A 13,516-nucleotide genomic window follows, 5' to 3' on the forward strand; every position below is an offset into this window, starting at 1 on the left:
ATTATTTACTGAAATCAAGCTAGGGAATAATCCCATCTTACCTCCACCCAAACAATATAATATAAGTGTAGTATTTTTCTAAGGTTTTGATAGATAAGTGGAAGGCTGCATGGGAAAGCACTGAGACTATTAATTTTATTCAGGGTCTCAAGATGATAAGAAAGTAAATAATTATAGAGCAGATTTATCTTTAAAAATCTATGATCTGTAACAGAAAAACTGTTTATAAGAGCCCCCATTGGCGTACCATCTAAATGTTCAAAAACAAAGGACTATCCTTTCTGCCATCCTACCTACCTACTTGTCTCCCAGCCTTAAATGTAGTCAGAAGCCAACAGGTCAGGTAAAGCAAGGCAGGCATTGATGTGTGTGTGGAGGGCTTTCAAGCACCTTAGTACAAGGTAGTGGAGCCCAAGCAGGGCACAGGGAGCCTCTGTATGGACAATGGCGGTGACGGTGGCAGCAGCAGCTGTGTGCGAGGCATTGAAGCCTGGCAGGGTGTGAAGGGCTTCTGCCTGAAGGGGTGGATTGGGCAGCTACTGCACAGTTTCAGAGCCAAGTTGGGCTAGGTAGGCATCTGTAGTTAGGGTGGGAGCAGCAGTGGCCTGGAACTGGGCATTGAAGCATGACTGGGTGATTGGAGTGTCGGGGTAGGGGTTGGGTAGTAGAAACAGTGATGGGAGATTGCTTATATTCAATTGATCATCCCATAAGTAAGTGTACTGACGATGATAAGATCCGTATTTTCTCACTGTGGAGAAGGGAAAAAACTAGAATGAACTTTGTGGTATTGGAAGTATTGTTGTGAACTCATGGATGGATGAATGAATTGATAGATAAATACAGATGTAAAAGTATGTATGTGTACATGTGTGTATACATACATATCTTCCCAGCTCTGCTCACTGAGTGGGCTGGGAGAGCGACATCCCAATAACAATAAGCATATAGTACCTAGATGTTGATTTCCAGAGTGCTATTCTGAGGAAACAGAGCAGGGTTTCTTGGAGAAATAGCTGGTTCTAGAGCAGCGTACAAAGAAAGAACAAGATAAGTCTGAATCATCCTGCTATTCAGAAAGTAAGAAAGTTCTTAAAGAATTTTGAGGCTAGGCCAGGCACAGAGGCTCACAACTATAATCCCAGCACTTTGGGAGGCCGAAGCATAAGGATTGCTTGAGCCCAGCAGTTCGATACCAGCCTGGTTAAAAATGGTGAAACCTTGACTCTACAAAAAACAAAACAAAACAAAACAAAAACAAATATTAGCTAGGAGTGGTGGTGCACACCCGTAGTACCTGCTACTCAGGTGGCTGAGGAGGGAGAGTCACCTGAACCCAGGAGGTCGAGGCTTCATGAGCCGTGATCACACCACTGTACTCCAGCCTGGGAGACAGAGTGCACAGCGACAAAAAAAAAAAAAAAGGAATTTTGAGGTCATATGAACACAGACACCATTGAAAGGGCTCTTTCCCCAACTGACCAAATCAGAGAAATTTTGAAGGATCAAAATAAATAATGATAGTTAGGATTATAACCATTTGATATAAAATGACTGAAAATTTTGAAGAATAAAAAGCTTTTCCTTACGGTAGAATGACAACCAATAAATGTAAAAAGGAATAAGAGAATCAGAGAGTCACCATTTGATAACAATCACAGTAATGATTAAAACAGCCAAGAAACATCAGTAAATGCTAAAATTGGTGAGTAAAAATTTAATAAGCAACAGAATATTCTTATAGTCTCAAACAACCTCTCCCCAAATATTTTTTAATAACAAAGGGAATATGGTGACTTTAGAGTGAAGAAACCTGGTGGACACCACTTAAGGAATCAAACACACCATAGTGGGACAGATTGCAATTGTGTTATGTCTGAGAGGATGCAGTGAGGAGCACAAACAAAGCATACTTTTGTGGTATTTGTACCCAACATGAAAAAACCTGTATCTAATCATGATTCAATATCATATAAACCAAAGTTGGGGAGCAATTTACAAAATAACTGGCCTTTAAGTTTCAGATGTGTCAAAGTCACCAAATTAAGGAAAAACTGAGGACGTGTTCCAAAGTGAAAAATATTCCAGAGACAGGACAGACAAGTGCAACTTGTGCTTGAGAACTGGATCCTTTTACTCTGAAGGACCTTACTGAGAAAACTAGTGAAGCTTGAATGAGATCTGTGGATGAAACAGTGGCACGGCCTCAATGTTAATTTTCTGGTTTGAAAGGCTCTATGTGGTCATGTAGGCAAATGCCGTTACTTTTGGAAACACACACTGAATTATTCAGGGTGATAGGGCATCATGTAGGCAATTTACTCTCAAATGGCTTGGGGAAAACCAAGTTCTGTGTACTATTCTAGCAATTATTCTGTAACTTTGACATTATTTCAAATAAAAAAGCATGTAAAAACGTAATAATGGATTAACTGAATAAACTGATATACCCAAATAATAGGATATTATGGAATTTGTTTAATGGTGTTTTAGAAAACTAAGTAATTACATGAAAAAGATGCTAAATATATAGTTAATTAAACAAGAATATTACAACTCTACAATGAAGAGCTCATTATTTTACGTGTGTGTGTGTGTGTGTGTGTGTGTGTGTATACACACACACACACAAAAGACTGGAAGGATAAACAACAAAATATTAAACCTGAGAAGAGTTTCAAAAACGAAATACTGGAAAAGGGCAATATGCAAGGAAAGTGTCCAAGAAAAGGAACTACAAAATGTGTCAAAGATTACAGAATAAAAAGAGAAAGATATTGCCAAAGCTAAGGAAACAGAATTTTTAGAAGGAGGGAGTTGTTAAAAATGTCAAATACCACAAAAGGGAAGCTAAGGAAACTAACATTTTAGATAGGACCTATTATGTCAGGAACTTGAACTATATTAATTTCAATCTCTACCAACCAACTAATTGGTATTTCACATTTAACATGTCCAAAATAGAGCTCTTCTTTCTCATCCCCTTAACCCACCCCTCCAGCAGAGTCGGTCTTCTCAGTAAATAGCAGGGCTTCTCTGCCATGACTCTGCTACTCTTTCTTTCATGTATCACATTCAATCCATGTGCAATAATCTTTTTTTAAACAAGCTCAGAAGGTAAATAATTTTTATGTTATGCACAAAAAGTACTATTGAGATTTTTGGGCAAGATAATTCTTTACCACTCTTTGAAGAATAGTTGGCCTCTGATCACTGTTGGGAAACAATTCTCTATGGGTCTCTTGTGTTTCCAAATGCCTTATGGGCAAGGCATTAACAGCTCTTCGTTGCAGACTAATATTTAAAGCATGCTTATACAAGCAGCCTTGGAATATAGAAATATTTCCCTTCAGAGCAAAAGACATGTCTACTGATCATTAGAAAAGATTTGGGTTCCCAAGGCTCAGGAGTCCTCTCCTGTAGGGCAACCCATTATGGATATCAACTGGCCCTTTCAATGTTGCCCTTTGGGAACTTCGACTCAGCACAGGGAACTAGCACAAATACTGATATCCTAGCTCTTGCTCTTCCTGTGAATAACAAAGTATTTTTCATCTCTTACCTAGAAGTCTTGTGTCATCCATCAGCATCCATGAAACTGTAGCAGGCTAACTTGTTAGCTTGCAAGCAGGGTAAAGTCAGACTCTTCATGGCTCTTGACACTCACTCATGATAGTAGTGTTGCAAAGCATTGCACCAGCAGAAACACTCATATTTCTAAATGTTCAGCTGGGAGGTGCTGCTCTTTGAAAACTCCATTGCCTTATGTGATCTGACCCCTCATTACCTCAATAATCTCACCTTCTACAACTTTTCCTCTAGCTCACTTCGTCCCATAATTCTGACCTTCTTTCTAGCCTTTGAAACACCTCAATTTAGTTTCCACTCCAGGGCTTTTGTACCATTTCCTCTGCCTGCAGCACTCTTTCCACATCTTGACATGAATCACTCCTTCCCTTCAGTGAAATCTCTTACTAATGGTTCCTCCTCACAGAGGCCTCCCCTGCTTCCCTCTTCTCCCCTTATCCTACTTTTTCTTTTCATGATGTATTACCATCTGGTATTAGATTACTGCATTGATTATTGTCTGTGATCTTCACTAGAATGTGAGCTCAGTGAGGGGAGGAGGACCATTGTCAAAATCACTGCCAAACTCCCAGTGCTTAAAACAGTTATGAGTGTATTGGAAAAACTTTTTAAAAAGTTTGTTTAATAAATGAATTAATTAAATTTAATACTATCATGGGAACTCAATGCTATGTTGTTTATGAGACATAAATAGCAATTTCCCCAAATGCAGTTACTAAAAGATGTTAAACAGTTTTACACAATCATCTGCATTTCTGGGCAGTGGGGCATCTTTCACTTTCACTTCAAACAAGAAGTTCTTTTAATTCTCTTCCTCCACTGCTAAACCTTGAGCCAGAACTACACCCCAAAAGGAAAATGCAGAAGTCTGAAAACCCTCAGGGCTCTCAGACTGGAGATGGAGGTGCAGCATCATGTAGCCATTTGGGGTAGCAAATGAAGGCTTAGAACTTGTGTTTGATAAGGGACAAGAGCATTCTGATCAGACCAAAACTCTTTCCCCAGTTATGCTGGTCCAGTCATCAATGATTTCTCAATAAGAAGTAATGAGAAACATTTCAGATCCTCTAGGAAACCTTTACAGGTTTTTTTGTCCATAGTGATGTACAATCAACTTCATAAGCTTGTCATTATACAGTGTGAGTTCAAGTCATTGTCAATCAATCACTCACCACTATTTTAAAAACTCCATTTTAAAAGAGGTGAATCCATCTGATAGCTGGAGTGAGCAAAGAAGGTAAGTAACAAGGTTTCCAGAATGTGCTTTAAAGAAGCTTATTTCTGCATAAGGATACTATATCTTCTGCTCACACCAATCTCACAAATTAGGTATTATCTGTATTTTATTGCTGCTAAAGAACACACTTAGTAGGATATGGTTTGATTGACCTTGAGTGGAGACCTTTAGGGGAAGTGTAGCAGAAGAGAATGTGAAGTTAAACTAACAGTGCAAATGAAATAGATGTTGAAGTGACTGGTGACCTACATTAAGGGTAAGGATGGGTAAAGAGGAAATTATGAAGGGACTTGTCAACTGGAAAACAAGAATTGGTTGCAGAGTAGATCTTGATTTGTTCTTTGCTCTTTTCTGCCTTTGGACTATTTATTGTCTTGTGCTCCTAAATTTCTCAAGTTCTGAGTTATGATGCCTTCTCCCCCACTTCTAACAAAGCCAAAATAACTTTCTCAGTCAATTTTCAGGATTTTTGTTTCTGAGGAGATGTAGCACTGCAATGAAAATGTAAGATGTGCCATGAGCCAGACTAGGCTGTAAAGCTGCAAGGACAAGCAATGATTCATGTCCTTAGATGTTTCTGGCTGGTGGGGAGGGCAGAGAGATGTGAAGGTAATTAGCCCACAGCATGGTAATTTTAGAATAAAGGCAAACAGAGGGTGCTCTGGAGCACAGAAGAGGAGTGTTATAAAAGAAGCTAGAGGGGGTGAAGAAAGCCTTCCTGGAAGATACTGATCCCTGATAGCAGTCTTGAGGGATGAGTAGATAGCAATGGTGTTGGCAGCATTTCAGATGCAGGGACAGGAGAAAGACAGGTTTCACAGTGTGAGTGTGGGAGTAGCATGAGATGAAGACAGAGAGCCAAGCAGGGTCCAGGTGGGCCATGAAGACAAACGACACCACCAAAGGATATAAAGCAGAGGTCACGTGGCAAGGCTTCTTTTTAAGAAAGATCTCTCTGGTCAAGGGTAGAGAAAAGTACTGCAGATATAGAAAGTCACACTTATTTTAATGTAATTTGTAGCTGAATGTCTTCAAGTGATTATTTTTCAAGTGTCATGATTACTATCCAGAATTAGTTCTTGATATTTATTTGGGTATTATCTTCTTCATCATCTGCCCAAATTGAGGTTTCTAATACCAGTATTCAGCAAACAAGGAAGAGACAACAAATAGAAGAGCCTTCAGAATAATGAAGGGAAAGGGGTGTTGGAGAGGAACCTCTGCAGAGTCACAGTTCACAAAACAAATGTAAACAGATTCTTGGACAAACAATGAGTGCCCCAGTTGCACTGAAACTGAACAATGGCTCACGTTGCAAAGAAGCACAAGTGTTTTCTGTCTGTAAACCTTAGTCAGTAAAGGAAAAAAGCTAGACAAAATAATACACTGAGTTTTTATAGTAAAGGTGGAGAATATTTGTCTTCCATAGGTAGTTGAAATATTAAAAATATATATTTTCTTAATATAAGAAAATTGTAGAAGAAAACAGTTTAGTAAACTATGTGAATGCAAACTTCTCTTTCCCATTCTACTATGAAGTGGTTTGATTAACTAAGGACAGAGATTTAAGTTCCATTTTCTAAGTATTTAAAATCCTATTACTATTATATTGCTTTCATTTGTTCGTTTTGAGACAAGGTCTCACTCTGTAACCCAGACTGGAGTGCGGTGGCGCAATCACAGCTCTCTGCAGCCTCAGCCTCCTTGACTCAAGTGATCCTTCCACCTTAGCCTCCTGAGTAGCTGGGACTACAGGTGCATGCCACCATGCCCAGTTAATATTTTTAAAAGCTTGTTGTAGAGATGTTTTTGTTGCTCAGGCTGGTCTCCAACACCTGGGCTCAAGCAATTCTCTTACCTCAGCCTCCCAAAGTGTTGGGTTTACAGGCATGAACCACCATGTCCAGCTGCATTGTAATTTTTATGATCGACCCAGGACCAGATGATCTGAGTCATAGGCTTCAAATCTTACATTCCTTTCCAAGTTTTATATTCCAAGCTAGAATTTTTATGTGAACAAATACACTCTTATTAACTTTTATTGAACTCGATTGATTTTAGACAGTGAGAGAGCTTGTGGTGACATTGAAGGTCACTTACAGAAGGTGCTGTGGGCACAAGGTCATTTTCTGTTCTTCCTGTCTGCATTGCTGTGTGAACCCGAACAGACTCATAAATGGAGGGTTCTTCCACTTTTCTTGGGTAGGGATGTTTTAGAACCATCAGAGTGCCTGAATGAAGACAAAAAGTATATAAGCGAACAGTGTTCTCAGAAGGAAGGTCCAAATGCTAACTGGATAACTGTGGCTCAATTGGAAAGTCTTTTATTTTTTTCATGTATTCCCTCACTCATTTTCTCAACATTATCAAACATCAATTAGGTGTCAGGCACTTAAGCTGGACACTGAGATATAAAGCTTGATGGAGATGCTCCTTGGCCTCCTGGTGCTCAGAACTGGTAACAGATATGATCGTTTAAATGAACAGGGTGATGAGACCAATGGCAGCCATGTGAGTGAAGCATGATGATGGTCCCCAGACTGCCTGAAGAACCTTTCCATGAAAGGATTCAGGACAGCTTTCGTAAAGGAGGTGACGTTTGACTTAGATCTTAAGTAGTAACTGGAAGTTTCCCAGGAAGGCTTTATGAAAGCCATGAAAACAAGACTAAACAAACGCACTGGGATAGAGGAAGATCTATTCCATTGCCCTTATTTTTGCCAGTTTCAGAATAAACTTGTAACAAATTAGTGGATTTCAAAAAAAGTGAGCATTCTCCCTACTCTCTGATACTACCCAATCAATGAGAGTAACCAAGCAAAGTCTTCGCATTACTAAGTGAACATGATCTGAACAAGCTGGTGCTCACAAGTGATTGCCTCCCCTTCCACCTGGAGGGGGAGCCTTCAGGCAGAAAAAGGGCTCAGCCCAGGGGGCCAGGAATAGGGGGCTGGGGAACTTTGTTCCAAGGGCTCAGAGCAGTTCTGAGTCTATGCTTCTGACATTTCCTTCTTGAAATCCTTCCCTCAATCAATCAGTCAATCAGAAACTAACTACAAAAAGAGGCAACTTAAGGGGATTTTTTTTTTCTTCCTTGCTATGGTTTCTTGCTTTTAATTTTACTAGGGTCTTTTCTACAGCAGGCCTAAGATTGTACCAGAGATGGAAGAGATGTAAAGAATTCAGCAATTCATTCAACGAATATTTACAGAGCTTTGCACTGTGCCAGGCACTTGTCTAGGTACTGGGAATACAACAGCAAACAAAGGAGTTTAAATGCTCTTATGGAGCTTATGTTCTAGGTAGAGGAGACAGAAAAAAATTTAAAAAAATATTTTATGTGTGAGAAGTGCTATGGAAAAAATGAATAGGGCATGGTAAAGGGATAGAGAATAAAAAAGGTGGGGTTGGGAGAGGGTGACATTTTCCAAGAGTCATAAGGAAGGGCGTCTGAAAATATTTGAAAGATTCTGGAAAGTAGAGAACCTGAATTAGAGTAAGAGAGAGAAAATGAAAAATATCTCCTCTGTGGTTAAAAAACACCCTAATGTTAATGATAAATCTACACAAAACAGGCCGGGCGCAGTGGCTCAGGCCTGTAATCCCAGCACCTTGGAAGACAAAGGCGGGTGTATCACGAGGTCAGGAGATCGAGAGCATCCTAGCTAACATAGTGAAACCCTGTCTCTACTAAAATACAAAAGAAAGAAAGAAAGAAAGAAAGAAAGAAAGAAAGAAAGAAAGAAAGAAAGAAAGAAAGAAAGAAAGAGAGAGAGAGAGAGAGAAAGAAAGAAAGAAAGAAAGAAAGAAAGAAAGAAAGAAAGAAAGAAAGAGTTGGGCGTGGTGGCAGGCACCTGTAGTCTCAGCTACTCGGGAGGCTGAGGCAGGGAAACTGCTTGAACCCGGGAGGCGGGGGTTGCAGTGAGCCGAGATCACACCACTACACTCCAGCCTGGGCGACAGAGAGACTCTGTCTCAAAAAAAAAAAAAAGAAAAATCTACACAAAACAAAATCCTTCTGTGATACTTGAGTACATGCAATATCTAACTGCAAACACAGAACTGTGGCTTTTGACACTTGGGCCCAGATAAGGTGCTGCTGTAAAATGAAAAGCTGTTGAGAAAAGCCAGAAGAGGGTGTCTGATCTCGACCTCAGAGAAGAATGAAAGCCTCCAGCCCTTCCTCTTTCTGCCTCTCATTGGCATTGCAGCATGGGGATCACAATGAAAAATGGATTTCGCCATTATCAGAACGGTCCCATTCTTGTACATTGTCTGTGCTCTCTTTTGTCGATGTGATCTTCCCATAAGAACAGAGCCAGTCATATGAAGAGAAGGGGTGGACTACAGTTTTACAGTCAGAATGAAAAAAGCAGTACCTATATCAAGAGTAGCCGCTGTGCAGACTCAGGGGCTCTGTGAACACAGTGCTCACATTGCAGATGCATGGTAAATTCAGCGCTGGCTCCTACCCCTAAGAAACACTCCCAGTGATGTGCCTCATAGTCACTCTGGACCCTTGGAAAGAGCACTGGATGCACAGGCAGAGGAACAGGGTTCAATTGTCACTACTGCCATTCAGTACTTATTGGCCTTGGACAACCATTACAAGCTTCTGCTCCTTTTCTGACTAGTGAGAATAACTATGCTTCTTTCAGAAGGCACCAAATAAATGTTGGTGGGAAAATTATAACATATTAGATATTATTATTCTTTGACAGAATATTTTTAAATCCTTAAATAAAATTTGAATGATTGCATCTTTGGGGACATGAATTTTGAAATCTTAAAAAAGACCTACATGCAATATTCTGCTACGAATAAAAATGGTGGTAGTCAGTAATCACTACTTGTGATTACTAGAGTTAAATTGGTGCCTCTTAAACACTTTCACCCTGCAGAAGAGGAGAGGGGAATTGAAGCCTAGGGATCAAAGCAGCTCCCAAATTAGATACATTTTGAACTCATATGCTTTATCTTCAAAGTTGATGCTTAATTTTCATTCTACTTCATATATTTAATACTTAATATGAAAACAATGCTTTAAATGACACTCCAGAAAGATGTACTCACTTGATATGACCAGACACACACTTCACATAATAATACCTGTGTTAATTTTTTTTTTTTTTTTTTTGAGGTGGAATCTTGCTCTGTCACCCAGGCTGGAGTGCGGTGTCACGATCTCGGCTCACAGCAACCTCTGCCTCCTGGCTTCAAGCAATTCTCCTGCCTCTGCCTCCCGAGTAGCTGGTATTACAGGCATCTACCACCACACCTGGCTAATTTTTGTATTTTCAGTAGAGATGGGGTTTCGCCATGTTGGCCAGACTGGTCTCGAACTCCTGACCTCAGGTGATCCACCCACCTCGGCCTCCCAAAGTGTTGGGATTACAGGCGTGAGCCACCGTGCCTGGCCTAATTTTTTATTGCTATTGTAGCAAATTCCCACAAACATAATAGCTTAAAACAACTCAAATTTATCATCTTACAGTTCTGGAAGTCAGAAGTTCGAAATGGGTCTCACTAGTCTAAAACTGGCAAGGCTGCTTTCCTAGTGGAGGCTCTAGGGAGGATTCATTCCTTTGCATTTTCCAGCTTTGAAAGGTGCCCTCATGTCTTGACTTGTGGCCATATTCCTCTGTCTTCAAAACCAGTAACAGCCAGTCAGATCCTTCTCCTGCTGCCATCTTTCTGGTTCTCCCTCTTCTGGCTCCCTACTACTTATAAGGACCCTGTCAATTACAATGGTCTCACTTAGACAATCTAGGATAATCTCCCCACCCCAAAGTTATCTGATCAGCTGCTTTTATACCATCTGCAAACTTAATTCCCTCTTGCCATGTAACAATATATTACAGGTCCAGGGAGACATGTGCACATCTTTGTGGGGGCATTATTCTGCTACCACAGTATCAGTCCCTGTAGGAGAAATGGCTGCCGGGGCCAGTTGTGCTGCAGGGTAAGGATCTCTGGGCTGGGCTACTGCCTGAGCCTGCAGTGCTGTTACCTCTTGGTATTAGAGAGCCACTGCCTTTCCAACGTGTGCATTTCCAACCTCTGTGAGCCTCTTCAGCCCACATATGGGTCAAATTTATCTTTGTATCCATACTACCTGATACAGTTTCTGACATAATGAAGGCAGATGAGTAAATGAATTAATGAATGAATGTTACAGTAATGCAGGCTTGAGCCAGGAAAGAGCCTGGGATGAACCAGCCTCCCAGGTCCACAATTCTCCAGACCTAGGGCAAGAAAGGACAACAATCGCAGGCACAGCTCTTCAAATCTCTAGTGGAGGAACCCAAATTCTATTTTGAAAATCTCCTCTAAAGTTTAATTCAACAAGAGTAAAACAAAGGAAAATGGTATTGAGTCAACCAGGAGAGTAGATCTGACTGTAGATTGATTTTAACTAGTAACCCCACAAATGAGGCTAAACTAAATTGTGAGATGAAGAAGATGACAATGTACTTATAAAATGGCAACTTATATGGATACAAATCTGGTGTCCTAAAAGACAGTTCTCCTTAGCTGACTATTCTTGCCCAAGGAAAAGCCAATATACGGACTTCTTGGCATGGCTGTGAGGCTTAATGATTTCCCCTTCTGCAGAGATTATACCTCCCAGTGTACAGAGATAGATTCCCTACAACCATGTAATACCCCCAGACCCGGCCCTGCCTTCGAACACCTGATCTGGTCACACTAATTGGATTCAATTCTTGGGTATCCACTTAATTACTTCTCTAGAGAGAAGGTCCACCAACTTCAGTTTCTGAACTACACGAAGTAGACTATTGTTTCCTGCCTTTGACATGAAACCTGATTTCAGAAAGACTGGGTGGAGGTACACTTCTGAGACGATCACAGCTGAATTAAGACAGACATATCAATTGACTGAAAGCCTCAGAGTTGCCGTGATTACTAAGCAGATTCCTTGTTGTCTCTTGGTTGTTCAACTTGCCCTTAAATTCTGGGAGGGTATATTGTTAATATCCTTTTCAAAAATTCTGCTTCTGGGCCAGGCACGGTGGCTCACGCCTGTAATCCCAGCACTTTGGGAGGCCAAGGCGGGCAGATCACAAGTTCAGGAGATCGAGACCATCCTGACTAACATGGTGAAACCCCGTCTTTACTAAAAAAGAAAATATAAAAAATTAGCCGGGCGTGGAGGCACACATCTGTAGTCCCAGCTACTCGGGAGGCTGAGGCAGGAGAATTGCTTGAACCTGGAAGGCAGAGGTTGCAGTGAGCCGAAATCATGCCACTGCACTCCAGCCTGGGTGACAGAGTGAGACTCTATCACAAAAAGAAAAAAAATTCTGCTCCTGTTCTCCTGTTCTTGTACCCTACTCACTTAAAAACAAAATCAAAAACAAGACAAAAGACAAAAAAAAAAAAAAAAAAAAAAAAAACAGCTAGCCAGAGTTGATTTCTGTCATTTCCAATCAAAAGAAACTTAGCCGGGCGCGATGGCTCATGCCTGTAATCCCAGCACTTTCGGAGGACGAGGGGGGCGGATCACGAGGTCAGGAGATCAAGACCATCCTGGCCAACATGATGAAACCCCATCTCTACTACAAATACAAAAATTAGCTGGACAATGGTGGCGCGTGCCTGTATCCCAGCTACTTGGGCGGCTGAGGCAGGAGAATCGCTTGAACCAGGGAATCAGAGGTTGCAGTGAGTCGAGATGGCACCACTGCACTGCAGCCTGGCAACAGAGTGAGACTCTGTCTCAAAACAAACAAACAAACTTAACTACTACAAACAAACTACAAACAAACAAACTTAACTACTGTGGCTACCACAGACTCTTAATACTCTGCATCCAAGGTCCAAGATAGTGTCTCAGCTTGGGATGAAAGGGACTCTGATTTACTGAGATTCAGACCAAATGAACTCCAGGACTCAACTGGGAGATTTAGAAAAAGGCAACAGGAGGCAGGGGTAGCAGAGCAAGAAGAGGGAGGAAGACCAGTAACCACAGGCCTTGGAAACTTGGCTGTAAGTTTCACTTCAGTTTCTGAACTACGTAAAGGTGACTATTTTTTCCTGCCTTTGACATGAAACCTGGTTTCAGCCATGCTTAGTGGAGGTACATTTTGAGATGATCAGAGCTGGACCGCAGCAGGCATTTCCGTTTACTTTGACTGAATGGTAACTCTGTGTAAGAGTTACATACATAACTATATGCAATAATATGAAATTACATTGAAGGACCCTTTATCTTGTATTCCAGCAGAAATTCAGAAAGAGAGTAAAAACAGTCTCAATTCTTAGGCATTGCTTTGGTATCTGAAATAGAGTGTAGCACAGGGCACACAAAACTCCTAAAGAAAGACTTTTGTTTAAAGTATTTATTTTATGCAAGGAGGTCAGTGCTTATTCATCAGGTACCCCAGCTATCCTGTAAGGTGTTTGAAGGCAAGAACAATATCTGATTTATCTTTCTATATTATCAGTGGCTCACAGTGCCATTTCACTCAAAACACTTTGTTGAATTAAATTAAAATCAGATCATGTCCATTCATGTTTCATTACTGCCCTCAGGTTCAGAAAACAAGCTCTGAAACGGGCATAATGAGTTCCTCTCTCCCCTCCTTCCAATAAGAAGTAGATTTCTTGGGGTTGGCAGGAGAGAATAGGGTTATTCAAGATCTTTTTCCTTCCTTCTTTGCCACCTGC

The 13,516-nt window shown here is 40.8% G+C and overlaps 1 protein-coding gene across 3 annotated transcripts in view; it reads right to left on the reverse strand.

Annotated features, from left to right (window-relative positions):
- Window positions 1–13,516, reverse strand: part of DAPP1 (dual adaptor of phosphotyrosine and 3-phosphoinositides 1) — a 53,657-nt gene that overhangs the window by 9,885 nt on the left and 30,256 nt on the right. For all 3 annotated transcript variants that reach the window (XM_009207247.4, XM_017958883.3, XM_017958884.3), the window contains one exon: window positions 6,926–7,056. In XM_009207247.4, the coding sequence (XP_009205511.3) occupies window positions 6,926–7,056 (131 nt within the window). The remainder of the gene's footprint in view (window positions 1–6,925; window positions 7,057–13,516) is intronic.

The sequence above is a fragment of the Papio anubis genome, chromosome 3, assembly GCF_008728515.1.
Source record: "Papio anubis isolate 15944 chromosome 3, Panubis1.0, whole genome shotgun sequence".
NCBI lineage: Eukaryota > Metazoa > Chordata > Mammalia > Primates > Cercopithecidae > Papio > Papio anubis.